General features: G+C 38.0%; 1 protein-coding gene across 11 annotated transcripts in view; it reads right to left on the bottom strand.

The window, feature by feature from the left end:
• RUNX1T1 (RUNX1 translocation partner 1) overlaps positions 1–26,243 on the bottom strand; it is a 116,513-nt gene that overhangs the window by 82,479 nt on the left and 7,791 nt on the right. For 4 of the 11 annotated variants that reach the window (XM_026061719.1, XM_026061718.1, XM_026061717.1 and 1 more), the window contains one exon: positions 14,014–14,186. The exons of 2 other annotated variants lie outside the window; for them this stretch is intronic. In XM_026061719.1, the coding sequence (XP_025917504.1) occupies positions 14,014–14,101 (88 nt within the window). In that variant the 5' untranslated portion in view covers positions 14,102–14,186. Of the gene's footprint in view, positions 1–14,013; positions 14,187–14,918; positions 14,988–25,414; positions 26,072–26,243 lie in introns of those variants that run through there. 5 more of the 11 variants (XM_026061715.1, XM_026061723.1, XM_026061716.1 and 2 more) reach the window with 5 other exon arrangements.

The raw sequence follows: 26,243 nt of genomic DNA, 5'->3' as shown, positions 1-26,243 counted from the left end.
GTAGCACGTATAGCCTTACACAGAATTCCAAGCACAAGGAAAAATATCTTCTTTTTCAAAACTCTCCTCCAATTTAGCACTTGCAAAACCTTCTCTGTTTTAGCAAGTGGTATTTTTCCAGCAATTAGCACATGGGTTCTCTCTTCGACTTTGCCTTTTCAGGCTACATTTAAACTCAGATACAAACACATTCAGATCTTTGGAAGCTGCATTCTTGTCAGGATAAGGCTCATCCTTCTGTACTTATTTATGCAACCCCTTGATTTTGTGCTATGCCATCTTCTGCCTTTAATACACAGAAACAACTCTGCTTTCAGGCCTTCCTTTTCCTTCCTCTAGCTGCCGCAAAGCTTGATAAAGATCTCTTTAGGAAAAGAACACACATGCAAAATTAAGCAAAAAATAGTAGCCCTTCCAATATCCGGACTGAACTCCTGAATATTTCTGACTTAAAACAAATGAGTCACTGAATTTACTGTTACATCCACAAKAACTTTTTAACGCTCTCTACGTGCTGTCCATCCATTAAGCTTTACTTAAATAGAGGAGAGAGACTCCAAACACAGGATCGGCAAATTCAAGACGATCGAAGAAACAAACGGGCAGCTCCCCTCACCCCAGTACATCTTGTGGTACTAACAATATAATGCAGCCACTCCTTGAGGCAATCTTTTCTTCATCTTCATCAGATATCTACTGTAATGAAGTTCTGTATAATGCATTTTTGTGTATCTGAGAGCCAAACAAACACCGAAAGAGGAGAACACTTTCCTGACAGAAAGCTTTCACGAAGGGGGAGAAACAGAGGGAGGGAAGGAAGAGAATAACACTGCAAGTCTGTGCCACCAAGGCCTTTAAAGGATTTAGCTTTTTTTTTTTGTTTTATTATTTGATGCACTATTTAAAACCAGTCAGTCAGTATTATATTTGCTGTGTTGTTTTTCCTTTTTAATGCTGTACTCTACATGAAAGGAAAAACATTTTCACAGTTGGAAATGCAACCTTACATCAACATTGATGCAGCCTGAATCAGCTTTAGAGTAGAAAGTAACGTGTCAAAGGTATGATGCATTTTAATAAAACTGAACAATGTTCACTTTTAAAAGTAGGTCTTAATATCAGTACATTGTAAATCCACAGACCATGGCTCACGAAATTGAACTTCCATATGCTGTGTGATTATGCATCTTTTCTGTGTGTAAAAAGCCTTTTTAAGCTGTTATCTGACTACAGTAATTGCCATTTAAATTGATCCACGTCAACAAAACCTGGATCCCTGGAGATTCTCACCTAGAAGTCTGCTTGTGGAAGGGGCTAACAGAATGCCTGTGCATCTGAGACTACTTCAGCATTTTCTCAAGCAGCCAGCTGCATGAATAGTTTTTCCCTCTCATTATTTAATACACTGAGGCAGGCTGCAACCCATTTGGCAGTCCTCCCTGAATAAATATCTCTGGATATTTATTCTCCCCCCTTTCCCATTTTTAATGCAGTCACTTAAAGATTGCTGTAATAGTTTTTGCACCATTTCTGAAATTTTAGTAGGCCAAGATGGACATTCTGTAAAACAGTTTTATTCTCCACTTCTGTCATTCCGAAGGAAAAAAAATGCGGCTGTTTTAACATATGTACCATTCTGCTGTAACACATGAATTCATACAACATATAATACCAAAAGGAAAGGGACACAAACAGAGTGAAAATCTAGAAGATAACCTTCAACCAGTTTCTTTATGCTGCATGTTACATTACACCTTCCAGGGTGACTGTCTGGAAATCACCTCCTTCTCTGACAATCATTCAAAACACCTTATAAAATAATTTTAAATAATCCTCTACAACCCTTAATTTTGAAAATGGGTAAAAGAAGGCAAAACAGTCTCCAAACTCAGGTATTTGTACACACACACACACCAAAAAAAAAAAAAAAAAAGGATCACATAAAGTTGTTATTACATTGCTCAAAAGAAGAAGAGAAATTCCATTTAAAAGTACAGAGATTGTCTTTTGCTTAAACCTAGCTTAATAACAGGGACTGGAAGTCCACTGAAATGCATCTGTAGTTAATGAAAGCTCTCTATTAACAGTGAAGGAAGAATTTAACTCAAAGGTTTTCTGTAGGACTTCTCAACTTCCCGCTCTACTTATAGCAGACTGTTGTGATACATTGTGACTTCACACAGTGGGTATTAAGTGAGTTAATTCAAAGGAGCTGAAACCTCATTGATCCTAATTGAAAGCAATACACCCAACCAAATAGTTTTCTACCCCATCTGCTCTGGCCTGCCACCAGCTATTCAATACAAGAGAATTAATAGTTTCAGATATTCTAACCGACCCAATAAAAGCACTCATTTAAGCAGGACTGCATTAACAAAGTGAAAAACCAAGGGCAAAATGGGTTCAAATGGAGCATTTTACTCCTAGTTGGCTTTAACAAAGCTGAATAATGCTTATTCTGACTTTTTATGTGCAAGACTTGATAAACTGAATGAGAAGGCACTCAATGATCAGTCAACGAGCATTGATGAATGGTCATTAGGACCCCCCCAATCTCAGGGAAGGCCATTCCACAAAGTGGTGCACCAGCTTGAAAGGGCGGACTCACTAATGTCCAGATTTCCCCGCTTGCTTGTTCCACTTTCACTTTCAGACCACTGGCCACCAAATGAGGCTGACATATTGGAAAATAATCTTTTATGGGCGAGTGGCAAATAAAAATGGAGGCATTAGCTGGGCTTTCAAATTCAAATCTGCTAGTTTTGTCAGCCCCCAAACGTTTTGATTTTCCACCCAGCTGGAAGCTATTAGTGTTTTCTTAAGGCATCCCACTGACAGGGCAAACCCACCTAATGTGTGAGCTGTAGAGCTGATGGGGGGGACAGGAAACTACTTCTGGAGGCTTTCTTAACTTTATTCAGTTGATTGCCAAACCAAAGCACAGTAAAGGCATCACCTGAAAAAAAAGCTCACTAATTTCTTGCTGCCAAATATTTCCTGCTACCTTATGCAACAATAGACTACATAAGATACATTGACAGCAATGGGTTCGTCCAGTGTGATTTTTTGCATAACATTGTACCCTCCGTTGTTTTTACTGCACTACCACAAAAGGGCCCAAGCTATTAAAGAAAGGCACTTCTTTCTAAACTTCCTTTTTATTTCTTTGCTGGGAACCAGAATTAAAATATTCCAATAAGATATATGCTTATCTGTAACAGTAGCTTTTAATACATGCAATACAAAACATTTGCCAGACAACACTAAATATTTCCCTAAGCATTTCCTTATTGGCAAGGCTTTCTGGACTTCTGAAAAAAGACAAATGGGACCTTTAAAACATACATAGCTCAATGAAACACAGACTAATTGAGATTATTTACACAAATACTTGACATTTGAAAGCTACAGTCACCAAACTGGGAAAAAGTATTCTTGAAAGAAGAGAAACTGTTCATCATGTTATCCCCCTAGTCCTAACTAAAGGAATACTGGATTGAATTCTTTGCAGGTGACAAAGCCTTAATCTCTCCTTTGAGTTAAGAAAACTTAAAGTTATTTCAACAGTAAAATCAGAAATTAGTCCTCTAAAAAGGATTTCAAGTCATCTGCTAAGAAGAGGCAACCTTGGCAGTGGAACAAACTTGGCAATCCAGGTCTAGTCTTATTTTCTATTCTTTTTGATCAAAACAAGACAAAATAAAAACAAATTCATTATTGTTGAAAGTGGTCAGAAACCTCGATGGTATTTCAGATATATGTTAGGTTTCAAAATAAGGAAAGTATACAAAAAGATCTATCCTAGGAGAAGATAAGTTCTACCAAAAATATAATTGTCTCAGAGTAGAAGGGCCAACATAGGCTTCAGTTCTTAAAAAATGCATGCTTTTTCACTCCATATGTAGATTTTAGTAGGAGCACTCACACAAAGTCACATATTTGTATTGTTTTGGTGTCCTTTTCTTTAACTTGAGCTGAGCTAAACAAACCTTCCATTGAGTATTTTTTTAAAATAAAATATTTTCTATAATGTGGGTAAAATAAATCAGAATAGACTGTTAATTCCTATCATCATGTGTATTCAAAGGAAATTACCAAAGCATCTGAGCATAAACATCACTGACGCACTTCAGAAAATTTGATATAGATTTGATATTATTTCTGAAAGGATACAACAAAATACCACAGATGCCATTTCACAGGCAGGAAAAAGAAGACATTCTGTGTGACCCGGAGAAGCCTGGCTGATAATATCGGGGCTTGTTGAACTAGGGTCATATTTTAGGATCCAAAATGTTTTTTGATTTGAAGCTCAGAGTGCTTGCTCGTTTAACATGGGCAAGGAAACTCCTCCTGCTGTAGTATATTAACCCCAGTTTTGACCTCTAATCAATGTCTTTTCAATGCACAGGATTTTCATAATAAAGATAATGTGAGAGCATATTTGTGTGAAGGAGTATCTACCGCTACCAATAAATTCAAGTCTTGCATTTTTCTTTGTAACATGTCAATATTTGTGACACTAACTAAACGTATTTTATTCATTTGACAAGGACTGTTACATTATATTGAAAACTTTTGTTTCAGTGTCACCACCTCCCCATTTTGACTGATGGCGAGTTAGTTTTGTTAAAACGCAAAGGGTGATAGCGTATGCTCCAGTGAACTTTCCCTCCTCTCAGCACCAGAGACAAAAACCTGCAGCTCTGCTCTGTGCTGGCAGCCATCTGGACAGCTTTCTCTCAATGCCTGCCCCACACCACACTGCAGGCAAAATTTCAGGGCTCTAGAGCTCTGTGGAGCTATTCATGACATACCAATTTCACATTTTCTGCTTGTACGCTTGCAACAATAAATGCTAATGAGGACTATGAATGACATTTTTAAAGACAATAAAAAGGTCTCCAAATCCCTTGCATATGGAGACACTATTTTCTAAACTTCACCTTCTGTTAGGGAGCCATTACACTCTAAAGGAAAAAAAATAACCTAAGGAGAACAATGAGATGATCAAAGCATAACCAAGTCCTTCAGAATTCCAAAGAAAACAATGTTTGCAAAGCTAGGTTAATGACAGACAGATTTTATGCCGATGTACAGCAGTAACACTTCAGTGCAGTAACTCTGTTTTTCAATAGCACTGCCACTTCTTATCAGAGGAGCTCATTAATTACTGCATATCTGGGGGGGAGGCAGGGCACACAAATCCTCTTTCGCTGATCATGTCTAACCTCAAAAACCATGCATTTGGATTTTTTAATTACTAATCTTTAGATGAGTCCAAGCATAAACTGTTGCCATCCATTGGTTTGGAATGCTACGCTTCCGTAGAGATTGTTGTAATGACCAACGTGACAAGTGAAATATATAATTTTGCGAAATATATAATTTTAATGTTTTCCTTCCCAAATCTGCCTTTTACAATGCTATGGCTACTAAAAATTAAAAAGTTGTCTTTACTTTTAGTAATATAGTCTATATTTAATTAAAGACAGTTTCTCCTTATTAGCAAGCATTAAAAACACTTTCAGGAAAATCCACCAGGTGGAGCAAATACACAGCAATACAAAACATTTATGATCATACAGCCATTTTCAACGGGGGAAAAAATGTTTTTTTATGGAGATATGACCTCCCTTCTTCACTCTTTTGTGATATATTGATCAATTTGCACTTATTTACTACGTTTATAATCAAACAAAAGCTTTGTTCAAATAGGCCTCGATACAAAGCTATTGTGCTACAGAGCAGTTGCAATAGGAATTTGCTAACCACAATATTCATCGTATACACTCAAAAAAGTGAAAACAACTCCAGAATATTATTCAACAAAATACTATTTAACAGCATACATATGTATATGTATGGGTGTATATATATATGTATATATAGTTACACATATTCAACAATAGAAGGATAAGGTTGTGCTTGTAAAACAAACTGACAAGCTTTAAGAAAACAAAGCTTAGTCTTATATCTGACATCAAAATCTTTACGCTGGCCTCCACTATAGTGTGCTGGAGACCAGGCAGTTCTGCATGTCTTGTTATGTGTTTATAAACATAGTAGTGTCAGGAAGCGCTATTGTAAAGCACGTTAGTGTTCACTATTAATACCTTATGTTTGTACTACATCGGTCAACTACTGAATAATTTCAGAAGCACAATGGATGAGCCACTGTAAATAAATATTTAAGCACATCTAGGACAGCTAGGCATTAATCCCCCATTTAAATTATTTTCTTTTCAGAGCCAGGTGAGAAAGCCACTTCCTCATCAAATGTTTTAAGTTTCCTGATGAATGAGAAAGTCTAATGGCATAAAGGCAGGGCGGCACCCTTTTTCATGAAGAAAATTAGGAAATCCTAACAGAAAAGTGGCTATGGATGAGTTTTCTCACAATTGTAGTAGGACAACCCACTGGCAGATCCTATAATTGACAAATGGCAGAGCAGTATTACCAAGTGAAGTGGTCTAATGCAACCTTTAGAAACACAGCAGAATCAGTGCGCAGACGCATTCACACTTGATGATGCAAAGGTAAACACCTTTTATAAGTGACCCAAGGGAAATACGGGTCTTAGTAAAATAAATATTCCTTTTCTTCCCTTTGTTTCATTAGTTATGTCTTCCCTCGTGTTTTTCTTACTCATTTGTTTAGTGTCCTCTGTCTTCTCTCTGCTATACCACTCATGTCCTTAATTAGGTAGCAATCTCCTCATCATTCTACACGCCTGCCTTCCCCAATCCACTACATGACCAGAATTTGAAGTTGTGTGTACTACCATAAAACGTTACAAGTAATTAACACAAAAAAGTATTATCAACAACCAACTAGCACTGCACTAACATTCAGGGATAAACACTGTGCTAAGTTGAGTTTCCTCTACAAAAAACAGCCAGAATGCGGTCACCTTAATATTGTGCAATCTGAAAGGAAGCACGCCGTGCCCCTGGAAGCACAGTGGATGGACATAAGATTTGCACTTTTTGTAAGACCAAGATGAATCCTATCACAGCTAAGGAAAATTAACATACAAAATCTTTGTTTCTTTAGGAACAGGGAGGAGCCGTTAGGAACACAGGCCTTTAAATATCATTCCATTTTATCTAATTGTGTTGTACACCACATGGTGCTTAGCTGCATCCATTCAGAACAGAAGCAAGCGAAGAATGCAGAGGTGATTATGAAGTGGAATTTCATACCAAGAGCAAATTACACCACTTCACACTAGGAGAACATCTGCAAAAAGCAGCAGTAAGTGTTTGGGCACAATGCAAGGTGCCAGTTTTAATAAAGCCCTAACCAGCTTGGGGATTGCTATCCATGAGAACTTTTCTTAAGCAAGATTGTCACAACGGAGATTCGCAGAGACGCCCAAGCTAAATATTTTTTTCAGCTTCAAACATAATGTTGGTCCAAAGCCATTATCTCTGAGGGATTTTTGAGGTGGCTACCATGATTAAGGCCTATCATTTTCTGCTATTTTCAAAGAAGAGCTAGACATCTGATGAGTGGGAGGAAAGAAAGAGTGGTTATTGCTGTCCTTATGCATCAGTGGTGAAATTTCTCTTACTGTTCTGCTGGTTCAGATGGCCACTGGTCAGCTAGAGGACATGGACAGTTCATTAGACTGGGAACTCTGAAAAACTGTAAAGACATATAGAACAATGGATGGAGGGACAAGACATATGTGACTTGTAAAGGTTTAACTAATAGCACTTTTGTACACACACATAATGTCCTATATATGTACAAACCCTACAGGAACATGACACTGACCAAAGTGGATAAACAGTCTTGTTTTCACCCTCTAAATACAAGCAATGCTTATTTAAACTATGTTTTCTTTACAGTATGGTAGGATAAAGGGATTTAAAACTGTGTGTTTAAGTAATTCACATTTACTTAAAGGCCCTTTTATATCAAAGTAGCATTAGGAGTTCATAATGAAAAAAAGGGGTCCTGATTCTAAAGGTGAAGGATTATGGACATATTTAAGAATTTATTAGATCATGATTATCGATCTGATACACTATAACAGCTCTTTTGTTGCACCATTCCCTGAAAATCCTTCTTAGATGGAGGATTATTGCACAATAGATCATAATGACTCTTTTGGTTCCATTACACTATCATTTACTCACAGCTGTGTATATCCACTGAAGGCTACATTCTCTTAATGAAGAGTATCCTAAAACCCTATTCTGGTAATGGTAGTTAATGTATGTGTGTAAGAAAGGGAGTATACCCTTAAATCTGTACAACAAAATCCTAAGGAAATACTAGCAAGAAAAGTAGAAGTTACTGCTCAATCTCAGTCCCACCTACCAAAGTACCCCAAATGACTATCACATGAAAATGTCCTTCACAACTATAGGTGTAACTCCACAGACTGGAGTTAAAGCCCTCAGCACAAAAGAAAATAAAACCATAGTTAACTTTCAGCTCTCTCTTCTCCACTCCTATAACCACAAATACCTTTCCTGGACTTGCTTCTGCCCACAACAATAAAGGCAACAGTCACATGCTACACTGATTTTTGCTGCAAAGCCAAATTAATAAGTTCCCTCCCCCCACTACTTGATCCTGGCCTTGTGATCTTAAATTCTGCCAGTACAACTGTTAGCAGTGCTGTGCTGTAAAGTAGATCATTAAAATTACCTAAATAAATCATACTCTTTATATATAATTCAAAGAAGAAATCATACTTTTCTCTAATTCTTCATCACTTAAAAATATATGCAATACCTTTACCTAAACATACCTTTCAGTATCTTTCAGCTATAATCATGTACCTTGAATTTTACATCCCAAAGGACACTTTACATGTATGAGGGCCAAAATTTTATTCATGCATAAACCCCATCTCATTCACGCTGAGCAGGGCACACTGACCCTTGATCCTGCCATACTTGAGCACCATGCCGAAGTGTTTGCACCATCACAGCCTTATTCCAGAGAAACTTCCTTTTGTTTTTAGTGTAGTTTTTTATTTCAACAAACAGTTGGACATGAGCAAGGACTGTAACTGACTCTATCCCAGTGTTTTAAAATTGAACACCAAGTTGGACATCTAAGAAAATCACAGTAAGAATGGAAGTGTTTATAACTGTCACCATTGTTTTAACAGGCCATGTCAGAACAAATGTTCTGCCTTGGGTGAATAAAAATAATGTTGCCAAGCATGCTGAGAATGAAAAACTTAAAATGCCAAATACGATGATTACATTAATGAGATGAGTACTACTACAAAAATTTTTTTTCAAAAGTTTATTTGCTGTATAGCATAAACTCCATCCAAAAGAATTTGCTCCTCAGATTTTACTTCTGAAAATCAGAGGTTAAGCAAGGGGAGAACGAACAATGTAGTGAAAGGAAAACACTGTGAATTCAGAAGTGAAAGAGTTAACAGGTTTTGTTTTAGTCAGTATTATGCCAATGCCAGAATTACAAGGGAAGGACTAAAAAGGGCCAATTTTTTTTTTTCTTAAAAAAAAAAAAAAAAATCAGGCCTATCTGTCACAGCGTTGTCCGGGCTGGAAGAACCGGCAGGAACCTCAAATTCCTGACCAAACCCTCCTGCACACAATACCTCCTGAATGGAAGGAACCCCGGCCCGGCAGAGATAGCCCGCTGTCAGGAACCAGCCCTGACGTTGGTGCGCAGACAGGGCTGGCCTTGCAGGATGTCAGAGCAGCAAACTGCTGCTCGAGATACTGGATTTTCACACACTCTCAGTCTGGATGTTTTGCTCTTCAGGTAATTAAACAAGGAAACGGGGCCGATGTGTTCGAGGCTGACCCCTGTGCTGCGGCTCCATGCTTCTGCATAGCAACTTCCGCAAGAACTGCCTGGAGCATCAACAGACTCGCCGGCTCTCCCGCTCCCCGTACCAGGCTCTGAAACAAATCCTCCTGGAAATATGCGCCGCTGTCCGTTCTTTTTTCTATTTAAGAAGGGCTAAATTACTTGCTCTGTTCCACATGCCTTGCTGCTTTCTCATAAAAAGGAAGAAAAAGGAAAGAAATGCCTACTCTCTGATACATTCGAAATATTAAGTAACTGGGGGAGGGGAGGAATGGACAGAAGGGAAGAAGAGATGCCACGAGGGATTCCTAAATTAAAGCTTACATTAAGGTCATTATCTCAAATGAAAAAGATTCTGAAAAGTCTTTCTGATTCATCCAACCAACTGCCAGAGATTCATTTATTTAAAAACAAAATTATGCTGATTTAATCATGACTGGAGAGTCTTTGTCTTACAAGAAGATATAAATCATAGAAGTAGGCATTGCAAAAATAGTCCAGTGTTTCCTCGCTTTTTTCCCCCAAAAGCTATTAAAAAGGGAAAGACAGGTGTTACCACCTCTATTCTGTAAAAACCCTACACAGATTGCTCTGTGACTGACCTATTTTCTATGCTCTTTAAATACTATTTAAACAAAATGATTTAAAAAAGGTAACATATTCTTACTTCTGCAAATCCACAGAATAGAATATTGGCTGAAAGAGGGAGACCAAAGGAAAGAGGAATACAAAAGCCTGCCTGCTTGTCTGTGTTCAACACAAAGAGCATTAAATGAAAACAACTGGCACGCTGCCAAATTCCTATACCGGCAAAGAGATTCAAATAAATTGATTTCACGCATCACACTGACCTGGGATCAGTGAGCAGTGGTACAATACACTCACAGCGCCATGTGGGGCAAAGCCCATTAATGTTATCAGAGCCACAGTTATTACCAAGAGGAAAAAAAGAAAAGCCAAACTCTGCAAACTCAGAAAATCACTTTGAAAAGGGAACTCCAGCTTTAGGTAATGTGGTTTGTTTCAGTTTACTAATAAATATGCCATATTGAGAGAGCTGATAGTCTGTTCATCTCCGGGGTTTTAAAGGCTATATTTTYAAATTAAAATAACTAAATGTCATGCACACACTCTTCTTATATTCTACTTTTAACACAGTTATTCTCAAACCGTGTTGTTCTCTGTAAATTTCCTCTCTTCCCCATCAGCCAATGTTTTATATAGATTATAGGTTATTTTCTTTGTACTTCAAAAGCTGGATTCCTGCCCAGTATATTCTTATTGGCTCAGAAAGTAAGCTAAAGAAAATGGTCACCACTCTCAACTGTTCCAAATCAACCTGACCTGCAGAGAAAAATGCATTTTTTGCAAGCCAGCCATAAAGAAGACCTGGTTCTCTTTGCAAAGTCCCACAAGCACACTCTCTCATCACAACATGTTCTCTCAAAACCCAGCATATTTAGAATTTCACTTTCTTACGATGTGTGAAGTAACCCGGGTGTGCCGTGCAGTCTCTTCTTGTCATTCAGTCTTTGTTTCTCATTAAGATCGCTCGCACTCCAATCAAGAACAATGCCAGCAAGCCACAGGTGTGCACCACATGAACAGATGAAAATCTGATTGTGAGCTGTGTAATGACAATCCTGTGTCTATAATACACTCGTCCCTAAGAACCCTTTTACATCTGTTATATATTAGAAGGGGGGGGGTGTTATTTAAACTGCAGTCTTTAAGATATATAAGCAAGCAAGCAATTGGTATGAAGATAAAAAAAGAAAACTGAGAAAAATAAAAGACATTGCAGTAGCAAAACAAGGGTGAGGATGTATGAAAGGCATCACACAAGCAAAGACAGTCTAAAGTTACAGGAGACCATCGCTTTTAAGGAGGCTACAGACTCAACTACCTTTTATTTGGCCTTTTATTCAGTTTTGGTTTCAAATAATAAGTCAAATCTTTTCGGGCACAGCACAATCCATATTAATTCAAGATGACTTTAGACATTTCTGCGGGAAAATTTCAGCTCTGACCTATCTCTGTTTTTAATGAAACTTACAGCTTTCATCATGTCATTCAAAAAGGTGGTGTCTTCCAATCTCAGCAAGACTGAAATCTGTCCAGGGAAGTGAGCTGAAAGTTGCTCTACATACAAAGGGCAAAGTGATCTGGGGCAACATCACAGAAGCTTTTCACCGGATTTCAAAAGACACTCATAGAAAGCTGGCCACCTCATTCACATTACTCATCTGAATTTCAGCGTGGAGCTTATTGGTCATTTAAGATTATTGACTAAAATCTTTAAACGTGTGACAAACACATACATCCAGATTTAGGGCTTCAAATAAATGCCAAAATGGGAACGGCCAAAGACCTAAGGATTGCTAACCACTACCAGTTTCTTTCTCTTTTATAAATAGTTACAAAGTAGTTTCAGATTTTCTTCATTGTCAAGGTGAAAACTATACTACTATTGTTAACTCTGTAAGTTACCCTGTAGAGAGGATGTGCTATTTTTTGTATAAAGCTGCACTAATAGGGCTGCACAGGTAAGTGGCTCATTTAGCATACAGCAACATTAAAATGGTAAGGATGTGCCTACGCCCAGGTGCCACATTCAACCTGACCTGCCCAGTGGGTATCATGTTGTTCCCTTCCATTTATGAACATTTCACTAGTGCAACACGATCATTTGGGCTTTATTAGGATGAAATGAATTTTAGTCATACTCAGTCCCTCTTTTTAACAGAAATAAACAGTATTAAAAAACATGCATTTCTCTGAAGTTGTAGCACATTTCCATTATCTTGCATGTTCTCTGCTAGCGATAAACCACAGTAAGTTCACCGTTACTATGCTATCACTGCATGCTTCTGGCATGAAATCTTTATTTTGTTATTTATTTATTTTTCAAACACTTTACGAAGACCTATATTTCAAAAAAAGAAACAAAAAACAACCAACAGCCACTTACATGTGGTACCATTGCACTTTGAAAAAGAGACCATAGGTAGAAGAACAGAGGAAAATTAGTCAGAAAATACCTACTTTTAAACTAGCAAAATAAAAATGGAAGAGGTAACTCTGCTAAAAACATTCATTCTTTCCCAATGCCGCCTTGTAGAGCAAGATCCCAGAGAAGCATTTGCTTGTTTTATTTTGAGCTAGGAACTAGATTTGGAATCCAAATTCATTTTAATAGGATTTAAATTTTAAAAAGTATGTTCACATGATGCACAAAACCTCAGCTCTAGAGCTGTCCCTGGCAGTGCTGAGCAGAGCCTCCTGCTGGCTCTCCGAACCGTGGTGAATCTCCCTGGGAAAGACTGCGCCGACAGAGCAGCAGCCTCAGAGCAAAGCACTGAAATCAAGGGTTAGTTGCTTTCAAAACTAACTGGACTATAGTCTAGAGTACTCAGACTTGGTTTGTTCACTTTATTTTGATATCATACTCTATAAAAATGATGTTGTAGGAGAAATGGTTCAACACTAAAAAGGAAAGCATCAGAGTTTTGGAAAGTATTTAAAGTCAGCTTAGGAGTTTTCTCACTTTCTAGCCACACAACTTTAGGAGAAAAAAATACAGGTACAGTAAAGACAAGAATAATAGTTGCAAGTTAACTAGAAGTTCTGTTTTGTCACAGCAGATGTACTCTTCCAGTATGGTAAAGACCTTTCTGTTTAAGAAACAGAAATAACTAGTCTGACTATCATCTCAATCAAATTTATCACAGATTCCCAATGCAGTGAGTTTACCAGAAGTTTCCTCTAAATTGCAAACACAACCATTTTGCAAACCTAATTGTAACTGCCCCTTAACCTGTTTGCAAATACTGTTCCAATTCACAGTTCAATAAACTGAACTTTACTATTTTTACAGCCCCGCTAAATAATATTTATATGCCAGATAAAGAACATCCATGTCATCAAAAATACAAAACCATAGTTAAAATTTTCACACACAGATGTATTCATAGGCTAAGGAGGGTTTTAGAGAAGTCATGACTGAGGGATTTTATTGTTATTACTGTACTCACTTTCAGTGATATTTAAATGAAGACAACACCTTGATTGATTTAAGGTGCTTTGGAGGCTAAAGCGAAAGATTTCTTTTTTAATTACAGTTTACATGGCAAGGCACAGTCATTCAAAATAACTTCTAAAAAGTATGTACATTACAAAATCAAATATTGTTCTGTTCCTTACCTTGACAAAATTCAAAGTTCCCTTTTTTCCGGCAGTCACCTATCACTAAACTCAGTGCTCTCCAAGTGTTTCTTTTGACAGATATCATTCTCCACCAATCGCTCTGCTAATTTCCTCTTTCCTTTTCTGACTGGGACAGATATTATGTTCACCAGCCCAGAGATCAATCTTTTCTATTGACAACAACAAATGAAAAAAAAAAAAAGAAGCACATATCACAGCCAGTTTGAAGTACCACACCCCTTCATTTGCATGATAATAGCAATCCTTTAAATAAAAAAGGGAAGACAGAAACGTTATCATTCTAAATCAATTACCCACAATTTCTTAGTTAATATAAGGAAGTACTTTAAAACTGTATTAATTCTTGGACAAAAGTCTGTTTCATAAGGTGCCCATTTAAAGTAGTTGACATATAGAGGGCAATAAAGTAAGGACAATCTGTAGTCTAGCATGAGAACACCTTATTACTAATTTTCCAAAAATCATTGTTTTTAAACTTATTCATATAAAATAAAATATTATATACTTTACCTGGATCAACAGACACTCTAGAGAATAATTTATTAAACAAACAGGCTTACTAAAAATAGAGACCTTTTAATTGCACAACCCTATACCACTTTGTATTTGTAAGTCAGAGAAAAGCAAACAATTTCAATAAAGGGAGATCAAAAAGGTATTGATATATTTACACATCATCATCCCACTTTTGAAAAGGCAACTTCTGTCCTGCTCCAAAATCTACTCAAAACGTTTAGCTGGGTTACACAAATCCTTTATAATTAGTATGAGGCTATACTATAGGGTTGTCACGTTTTTCAAGACATTATTACGCTTTTCAGGGGTTCATAATTACGTCAAGGCAGAAAGTTGTTCAGAGCCAGGCACACGCAGTTACGTACATGCTTCAATCTGCATCCACTGTTCAGGTATTTCAGGACATAAAGTTAAGCATGCAGGAGGATCTGGTCGCAGCTGCATGCATCTAACCGAGGATCCAGCCCAAACTGTCTCCTAGACTAGATTGTATCGCAAAAAATGTATCTATCACCCGAGGGTATTTTCACAAGATCACATTCGTATCTATGCCAAAAACTGTTCCTCGAAAAAGTACTCCTCCTCAATGCCAAACAAACTTTATATGTTAAGGTTAGAGGACAAAGGAGTTTATCATTTTAAGGCCTTTCTGCAGCATGTAGGCTCTTTGACATTTCTCTGCAGCCCTGACACAAGCCCAAGCTCTAGCCATTACAAGGAAAATGAGGGACAGGCAAGGACTGCAGGATTGTACCCAGCATTTGGCAACTGTTAAGCTTTTAATATGACACAATCGCCTTTGGCATTTGGAAAATAATCTCCAAAACATGGTTAGGGTTCCCCACCTTGGGTGCAATAATTACTTTTATAAAATTGTTTTTATTCCCGTTTATGCAACTCTGTAGTTGTCATCATATTCACATATAGGCAATAAAAACTACCTTTCAGTTGTGCCTTATCATGAATTATATATGTTTTTCAAATGTTCAAACTTTTCCGTAACACCTTACATTTCCATAAATGCATACAATATTTCCTAAATTTTTGTTATTGTTTGCTCTGATTTTTCTGGCCAGAATCTCATGCCACTACCAATAATGAAATATACTTTACTGACCAAGTGGCCCTACTAATTTCACTGAGATCATTTAAACATTAAGTTTCTACTGAGTGACGATAGCACAATCTGGTTGAAATATGGATTTACAGTGGAACATTAAATTAACATCATATTTTGGATTCAGAATTACATATAGCAGCCATCTGTAAAAATGTATTCATGTTTTGTTAACCTTTACTAATTTGGCCACTAGAAATAATTGTGATCAAATATGTTAAATTATGTAACATATAACAATTTAATATTTGTGTCTACTGAATGGCATACTCCTTTTCATGGCTGGTAAAAGATTTTTAAATCTCTTGCTGTACAAAAACAAGTTATCTGGAGCATCTTGCTTAAAAAAAATAAAAAAAGTACCCATCTGTCGTCCACTTTACAATGAAGACATCACTTTAACTTACTCCTCTTCCTTTGTTTCAGCCCCAAGTTCATTTTCTCTATATGCCACATTCTCCAAAGTGATGGATGCATTCTGCCATACCCATTCCATGCTAACCTATTTTTTAAATGTATTTCTGCCTCCTGATTTGTAAACTGTTGTTGTTGGAATGTACATGCAAAATTGTCTAAAATCTGAACTCCACTGAAAGCAGAATGCCTTGAATAACTTGTAGTCTTACAAGAGTGTTAAAGAAAAGGATCAACATGTTGTATTACCATGGAAATTTTGAAAAACATACTTTCCCAAACAAATATTACTTTTTCTCAATGGTATGAAGTAATGAAAACCACATGTGTAAATCTGCGATCCGTGCAGTAGTTCAAGCTGCAGCTAATAGAAAATACAGAAAGTGAACTCTGCCATATAAAGGATTCTTGTTACAGAAATATAATGTGAAAACCAGATGCAGACAGAAAACCTTAATCACAGATGGGAATGTAATCACTGGCATACAGAATACTTTTTTGATCAATCTCAACCATATGAGAAATGTATTTATTTCTAAGGAATGCAATAACTCGAGAGAGTCTTCTATTTGAATTCAGTTAACCTCATATTCACAGTGCTTTTATCTTATATATGGAGAGAAGGAGGATATAACCTGAGCCAAGGTTTTAAGAAGAAGAGCCACTGGCCCTGGCAAATAGTTCCTGTATCAGCTTATCTTCAAAGAATTAATAGGATGTAAAGACTACAAATATCAGAATCAGCCTCAAAAGAAATCAACCATTACTGCACTTCTTAGTTACTGCCAGAAATCCCTTCATCACCTAAGCATTTCTCTAGTTAAATTTTTCCTTTAACTTAATATGTGGTTCTTCAGAAATACAATGCTAAAAGCACATTGTTGCACTGAAGTTCTGCAAATCAAAACTGGAGTCTTATACTCCCTACTCCTTTATAAAAGCTGAAGAGCCACTAGTTTAAAACGTGAAGTTTCCTCTGGGCTTCCTTCTAACTACTGGAAATCGTAATAAATGCCCTCCACTCATACACCTCATGGGTGTCAGTGAGAAATAAAGGGCCACAGCACATTGCAGTTATCTATTTACATCAAGTGTCTAAAATGCAGATTGCGTTCCATCAAGCAACTACCAAGACCAAGGCAGGACCAAGATAATTCCTGTTGGTGTTTATTGCTGGTGACATTTCTGCTCAACTTTCAGCAATGCAAAATTACAGTAGTAGTAAACTTCTCACATAAAATACGGAAATTGCGATTCAAATCTGAAAACTGAACTCAGGATTCAGGTCATTGATATGCTACCAGGACCTACCCTCTTCCAAAGATTCAGCACCTTCAAGCAACCACAGGTCTACAGTTCAGCAGCCAATCCACATAACTGCCTAAACAAATTTTACACCTGGTGGTTAAACTGGACTCTTACTTTAAACCACAAAGTTTATGTCTGGAAAAAAGATTTAGAAAGAAAAAGCATTCAGAGATGACACACTCCAGGCTCGTAGCCACCACCAGCGGTGGTTTATCCCCTGGCACTCGCTGATCCCAGGCGCAGCCGCCTGCTGCACCCTTCCCACGGAAGTACCCACCTGCCCAGGGACATCTCCGTTCCTTATACAGCGCTGGCTGAACTGTCACAGCTCACAACTGAGTTTATTTAAGTAACCCCAAGTTGGTACTCATTTATTTTACTACACCAGAACACAAACTGCAACAGTTTGGTAGCTGCTACACCTATGGGGGGAACAAAAGCCTGTGATGGGGACAGAGTCAACAGACTCCCCCTCTCTCTTATTCATAAGTCCCATTAGCATCATCCCATTTTAGCTTTCACCAGTAAGAGGAAACAATCTCTAATGCACCCTACCACAGGACTCTCAGCAAAGGTTCATCACAGATGTTCATCAGACTAATTCCACTCAAGTTCCTGTAAATGTCTTTCTTTAACTGAATGTCCATATGCTAGGTGAAATTTGAAGCAAACTACTACTGCACAAATGACTTTTTCCTCCTGTGTTAACACCTACTAAACCAGGTGATGAAAGCACTTTGATTCTGTCACTGCAAAAGAAGTTTGGATTTTTCAAACCATCTTGCCTATTCTGCCACTTTATTTTTAATTTTTATTTCTGGGACACTGCAGCATCTATAGGTAGTGCAGAAGTCAACATTTAAACCTAAGTAATATGGATTGGATATTCTCGACTTAGTTCAAAACAAGCATACTTAAATTAAGAACACACCTTGACCATTACATTTTGATTTTTTCCATATAGCATAATCATCATGTGTGCAGAGTGCTAAAAATGGAGTAAAATTTTCCAGCTGTAAAACAGTTTCACATGACAAAACATAGAGAAACCCTGAAAACTCTTGTTTCATGTCGTGTGTGTGTGTGTGTGTGTGTGTGTGTGTCTTTTTTTCTCTCATCTAATTTCATCTGTAAGAGACTGTCCCTAGAGGACAAGAGAAGAGAGAACCAATTATATCCAGAGGTTGGTTTCTCCAAATGAAGGCATCTGTTCCATGCCAACGACTTCCACATGGAAGAAAAACAGAACTTTGAAGGCATCTGTGTTCATGGTTGACAGTCACAGATCTTAGGGTCTACTGTAATTGCCCAGCTGCAAACATGATTTGGTTGCTGCTGTTGTCAGCTGATCTCACACAGAAAAGAAGGGAGCTTAAACCCTTAGAAAGCAGATAGATAAAAATCAGATACTCTCACAGAGTACTGACATCATTTTTCCTGATGCAGTGGGTTTGATAGAAGTACATTGTAAAGTGTTTTTTAACAAACATGGGAAATCATTCATTTTACAAAATATTCTGCTTTAAGATTCTATTCTTTAAATAACGTACAAGTTCAAGCACAATGTGCTCATTATTGTTAGTATCTCAGGCTGATATTTTGTAAGAGTGATTCAGAAACCAGTATGATTCACCAGCCACATAATCCTGCAGCCCACCTTATTTAGGCAAACAGTCTCAGTAAAACCAAGAGGACACCTGAGCAGAAGCTCTCAGTTTTCACTAGAAATTCATATGGCAGACAAATAACTAGTGTGATATTTATTATTTAAATCATGTCACTTCCAGTGAGTAGACACTGAAAGACACTTAAAGAAATATTACTGGTAGTTCAAACCTGGCTAACAGCATTAGCTGTGACACTCGCAGTGAGATACACAGCAGTGCTGTGGGCCTTCACTGGTAAAAATCAAGCAAATGGTTAACAAGCAGCTCTGTGAAGTAGCAAGACCCTAACTGATTTTCAAAAGCACAGCACTGAATGCCATTTGGGGATCTACGAATACTGATAGTGCAGTTGCAACAAAGACGATCAAAACCCCAGTGGCCTAAGTAGAAAATACATTTACATCCTCTATCCTCCACCCAGCAGATAAAAGAGGATCATTGTTGCTAGAAATATTTCATGCACCCAGTACGCTTTTTTAGTTTTCTTACCTAGGGCTTTTATCAACAACTTTAAAAAAAGAAGAGACCGTATGTTAGGGAAATACCTTGTCTTTTTTTTTTTTTTTTTTTTAAGTAGAATTCCTTGTTATTTAGCTGGATTCTACCTGCAATACAAAATATACTCTGCAGTCGTAGTACTCAGCCTTTCCAGCCAATTAGTCACACAACCTAGGAAGGATGGTAGGGCCTCATACACCGTTTCCCTTGCCTGGCACATGCCTCGAACTATTATGATTGCACAGAGCAGTGAAGCTGCGGGTACGTATTAGCCTGACACTTCCTGACCATTTCTAAATTGCCTCCAGGAGGGACAATAGTTGGGAGCGGGCCTCTGTCACAAGGACAATTAACGCAGCCACCTGCTTCCCGTGAACTCCTCGGGAGCACGCCCTGCCACCGGCAGTGTCACGGAGGTCCCGTCCATCCTCTTCCCGGAGGAGGAGCTGTGGGAGAACAAAAACAACAGTGGCCAAGAATCTCTCTCTAAGAGGAGGGGGCATTGAGGCCTGGCCTTAAAAAAATGTTTTGAAGAAAATTAACACCAAAATCTCCCATGAACTTCATGGAATGAGGATGGGACCAATAAATCTCTCAACCAGTATGAGAAGGTATGCATTATACATTGATTCACCCTTAAAACTACTGTAGCTGTATTTGCGGTAGCTGTACACTTTTCTGGAAATGTTTGGAGCATGCAGCTGGCTCAGACATTGTTTTATAGCTCTTGGGATATAAAATTTAAGAATCTTGGCCCCATGGACTCAATGGGAACCTCTGAGAATATCATGACTGAAGGAATAGACTTTTTCTCTCCTTTTATATGTAATTCTTCATCAGGTAAGTCCATCATTTACAGTTCAAAGAGAATGACTCACTTTCCATTAAGACCTGAGCTAGTCCACTTATCCTTACATAGGATACTGTCATTAGGTCCATATCTGGTTTAGCCTCAGAGCAGTTCCAGCAAACTATTAAGATCACAGGAATAAGATGGGAGTGCAGAAAACCTGAAGGTCCAGACCCACAAACTGGTGTTTAGACAAAAAGGCACTATCTTCAATGAGAAATGGGCATGTGAATACCATTGAAGATCTGAGCTCCAATACTTTCAATTCAGCTTACAAACTCTGCTGGCCCATGGAGTTGCATTTATTTATCATGGTGCACATGAAATGCATGTAACATTCAGAAATTAAGCTACATTATTCAATTCAGTACAATGTTGTCCTTGCTCATCTTCAGTGTGCTTTAATACAGGTTGCAGTGTGCTTTTCCAGTATTAAGTGGTTTGCCAACAAGCTTTAAAAATAATAAATAGCACAGTCATGAAACAGCTTTTGCTTAATGGTTCCTAGCACTCAGTGACTTCACTCACTAAAATCCTTTCTATAACATTACCCTTAAATACTTTTAGCAATGCCACCATTAAAATAAAATAAAAAATCATCCTGGCACTACAATCCATTGATAGCACACCCCCAGGTGCCATTATCCCTAAATTTGTCAGCAGCTTTCTCTGGTTTCTGGCACCACTATGCTTTAATGGCTCTGGCAACAAATCCCACCTGGATGTCACTGAAAGCACTCCTTTGGAGCACTCTTCCCAAATATCCCTTGCAGTAGTATCATTCTGCCTCCTTTGTTGCATCCTAATCATCTCATTTTCTGGCAACAGCTTCACTCTCTCTCGCTGTCAGTGCTTGAGCTGGTCTATGGCAGCTCTCTTCTTGAACTTGTCTAACACAAGTGTGATCAAATGCTGGGATAATATTTTCAAAGAGGATTTTAGGACAGTATCTTTGCTGCTCAAGTTGGGTGTTTGCTTGCCTCCCAGCTTTAAACTTCATTGTATTCCACCCTAGTAACACAATATGATGTAACCAATGGGGGAGAAATGTACAGGTACAAAATCCTAACTAACTTGATGCTTCATAACAGAGAATGTTAAGCCCTGGGACCACCAAAATCTATGCAGCCATTTACTCGATATGCCACCCAACTTGTCACGATGGCATGGAGAACCAGCAGCCAGATACTGCTGTTATGGAAGTAAATGAAACAAAAGGTGGAAAACGTATTCTGGCAAATAAACAATGGAAAGACGTGGGGAAGTTTGGGGGGTTGGATTGGGTTTTTCTGACTAAACTACTTGAAACATGACACTTGATCACAACCTAAAGGGGCACCTGTGTAGTCATCATCAGCAAATTTAAAAATGTATTCAATAGGTCACCAAATAAAATGAATCACACAATAAAATGACTAGTGGTAATGACTACTACTTATGCAAATTACATATTAACAAGGCAGGCATACTTAAGCCTCCTAGAGCTATAAAAGTAACTATAGTCTTGTACAATTAGCAATGGTCATGCAACCATCTCCCCAGATGCCTGACAAAATTCCTGTTTCACCTCAACATGGCTTTTCATAAATTATATACTTTTTATTACTTTGTCATTGCATGCCACTGTTTGTAGATTAATTCCACTCCACTAGGTGGAGTCTTATGTCTTTCCAGACAGCAACCTAATATCCAAAAAAACCTATTATCCTCTATGAACTTTAGCTGATATTTACTTTAAGCAGCACACTCTACCTGCCTGGACTAACAGAGGAAGCAGCAATGAATCAAATGTCTTCTCGAGACAACTGAAGAAATCATGAAATACCACGTGAAGAGCATGTGCCACCATGTTGCAACATGGGATTGTTCACTAATACTATTGCTGGAATACCACTRCATTGCTGTACTTGCAGTTGTGCTTTTAAGATGGCAAAATTCTTAGAGAACACAGAAGAGTAAAAATATATATATCACTTGAATAAGTCACCATATCATATATGAACAACAACTATATATATGAAATAGCATGTTTCTGAACTTCTCTTAAATTCTTCATATGCGTTCATAATATTTTGAACATCTAGGATACCCTTTCTCCCAGGCATCCCAAAACATATTACAGAAAATGAAAGCTAGCACGAAAGGATTTTTTTCTATTCACATTTCCATTCACAATCACTGAAGTTAAATATGGCAACTACTCAATAGCGAACGGCAAAACTGCATGGGGAATTTTTGGCAAAGAACAGAGAAAACAGAGCACTCTCATGAAAGCGCTGAGAAAATTTAGATACTCTATACCAAGCTATAATCTCTCTTTTAGGGTTAGACTCCCCCACAACCTCAGTGAAAAGTACCACAAAATCCTATGACCAAAGCAAGAAGCACCTTGGTTTAAAAATTCTTTGGGAAGACAGCATCTCCAGTAACATACTAAGATGGAGCATTTGTTCGGTAATACTGGTTAGGAGGCAGCTCCACGCAGGCACTTAGCACTAACACACAGCTCCTCAAGGGTCTCACATCCCCAAATCAGCCAAGGTAGGGCTTCTTGAGCTCCAGTTCTGCTATTGACAGATACCACAAGCTATTTAAGGCTACAGACATTTTGCCCTGATCAGCTATGTTTTTTGTAGTATTTACTTCTCATACATATGTCTATAACTATGTATACGTCCCACAGAAGGTGAGGTTTAACAGGGTTAGCTTTGTTGGGGAAGAGAAGATTTGGAGGAAAGGAAACAACTTTCATGTTTAAAAAATTTGATTCTAGTGACTGTCACAGGATGTAAACACTCTTTTGGGGAGGGAGGCTTTTTGTTATGTTTCAGGAGCGCACAGAGTTTTGGATAAAATCTGTATAAATAATCATCCCTCTGTCATTCCGCATAAATTTATGCACATGTGTGCACACAGTTACATTTGGGAACACAAACCATAAAGAAGACATGCCGCAGACTTCCAGACAACCTACCACAAGCACTGATCTCAATAAAACCCATTCTATATTTAAAATTCAGTTTACTGAATTTTAATTATTTTTGATCTGTAGATCACTTTGAGGAAAATCCCCCAAGGTAAAAAGCTTACAAATCCAATTGTAAAACCAAACAGAAGCCTCACCAAGGCCCTTTCCCATATATACACCTGCCAAAGAACAGAGTTCCTGACTACTAGATTAGAAATCAGCAATCAAAACCTATTCTAACATTAAAACCAGGTAATTCTCTATGTTGCAGTAAATATAAAATAAAGAAGTAAATGAAAAGTTCTCATTTTACCCGGCACATGTTTACCCATGTTATGTACTCAGGCCTCCAATGGATGTAACAGTGCATGAGCACTTCTTGATTAAGATTCTTATTCAAAAAATTAACAAACAAACCCTCTTTTCATTAGATTTATTTTTTTAATTAAAAAGTAATAATGCTATTTTCTCTGGAGATGCCTCTGATAGAAAATTTATGTTCTACCAATGTAGTGCTTTCCAGGTTCATAAAACTCACTTGGATTAGCAGCTCTACAGCAGTGAATATTTTTGTACATATGCATTCAAGCATAATGTAATCATTTTATTTAACTATGGAAAAAGTTACTCCAAATGCCCCACTAACTAAAATGCCCTTGATCAGCCTAAGCTTAGATTTGCAGGTACAGTAAGAATTAAATAAGCCAAAGAATGCTCTGTAATACTCTGAACATCCTTTACTTTGCATAAGATCTTCAATAGTGAGTAAAGCTATAGCTGTTACAATTAGGAAGCAGTAACTCACCATTTTAAGAAACAATCATAGTTTTTAATAAAATTATTTTAAATGTAAGAGTTAAACCCTTTTACCAATATACTGACATTCAGCTATCCAGTGCCATTTTTATAGTCCAAACAGATATGGTCCTAATTGCATAATGCCATTTTATCTGCTGAAGATAAAAGTGCCGATAAACAAAAATGCACATTAGGCAGGAGATTTTTCAGAATAGATTTTTTTTTTAAATAACCCACTTGCATTAACAAAAGATTGCAATGGCTTCCAAATTATAGGGTGTTATTTTTAGTGGAAGTAGTTCAATATTCATATTGGAGCAGATGTAGCAGTTTAACAAAACAGCTCTTCAAATCCTGCACAAATTGAAAACAGGAAAACTGATTGCATTTTCTCTTATCACTTTCCTTTTCTGAATTGACACTTTTGGCCTTCTGAAAATTTACACATGGCTTTCAGCTCAACAGCACCTGCTGATCAAACAGAAACCTAACATTTTCATGAAAATGGTATAAAGGACTAGTTTTCTTTTTACCATCTTAAAGGGCATCAGCAGTCCACTTGATGGCAACAATTGTTGAGTAGATGGCACACTCAGAATACATTTTATATTTTTATTACACTTACTTTTAAAAATGAGTTAAATCACTAGTGGCTCTGCCATATTAGCTCTTTGTCTGCTTTAAATTAATTTCAATCTCTATCTCTGCCTATCTCTGATGGGTTTCATTCTGCAGCCAGCTAGATTTTAAAGAACATCTAAAAGATTTTGAAATAATAAGGCACACTGGATGTCCTGTAGTCATTGGGTCTTCTTTATAAATGCATTTATGCACAATCACATCAATTAATATATGCAAATATGCATATACCTACAGATATTGCATAAAAAGACATTTCTTTTTACAATGCTTATACTAAGGGAAAAATATATGTATGTATCATTCTACTCTATTCTCTCTGCATTGCATTCTCTGGGCTTTGTCAATGGAGGATGCTAAGGGGGGAGGAACCCAAAGCAGATCCATTTAAAGTTGTTCTTTGTTTCCTGATGCAATGTACACGCTGGGCGCTGGGCGAAGCTCTTGCAGGTGCTCTGCAGCTTGAGCATTGAGGCCGTGGCAGAGATGCTGCCACTGGCTAATGTGGCGGGCACGCGAACAGCGCAGCCAGAAGTCCTGGGGCTCTTCTCGCAGAAGTTTAAGATAACAAGCCGTGTATATAAAATATGAAATATAAGTACCTTATTATCCTGCTTCTGAGCCTGTAAACTCTGAAGTGCAGCAGCAGGTAACAAGGCCCATCTTTCCTCGTACATAATTCTAGGTGTAATTAAAGATACTCCTGAAACCTGCTACATGTCAGCTTCTTAACTGATGGAGCCCCAACCCCTCTAAAGTACTCTGCTGCCATCCATTACCATTCTGCTTCAGTGATAAGGCAACCTGAAGGCAGAGATGACATACAGTAATATATGTGCCACTCCAGACAGTTGGGTTGTGAATTTCAGCGTTTCATCATGCTCAGTGAGGCAATCGCAAACCTGAAATGTCAATATGTTCAGTCAATGGAAGTAAAATAATGGGGCTCTATTGTCTTACCCTATCGATCTGCTGCTGTCAACAAGAATACATGCCCCCCTGGCTTTAAACAAATTTTAATTAGGCTTTTAGTTACCGGATCATGTCTATATATCTATCTGTGCAAACACTTGACAAAGTGAAACAGCAATATAAATATTTCAAACTTTTAAATATATTTCTGAAGATAATTGTTTAGTGTCGCTTTAAGAAATAATTGCTGATGAAGCCGTTTGTTAAAGCGGCGCGCGCACACACTGGGCACCCGCGTCGCTTTGATCTGGGGGTGAGAACCGAAACCCCCCCAGTACCAAAGTCCAACACGCCCCCCCCCCTCCGGGTGCGCGGCAGTTCCAAAACCTGCTTCGCCCCCCCCCCGCGCCTTCCAAGTCGAGGCGCCCCCAGGGCAGCAACCCGGGCATTTATATTTACGCCGTGACTAAGCGCAGGGCCGCGGCGTCCCCCCCCTCCCCGAGGGAGCCGCGTCCGGGC

Source organism: Apteryx rowi, unplaced genomic scaffold (genome assembly GCF_003343035.1).
Source record: "Apteryx rowi isolate R43461 unplaced genomic scaffold, aptRow1 scaffold_184, whole genome shotgun sequence".
Lineage (NCBI taxonomy): Eukaryota > Metazoa > Chordata > Aves > Apterygiformes > Apterygidae > Apteryx > Apteryx rowi.
This window is presented reverse-complemented; position numbering and strand designations above follow the sequence as displayed.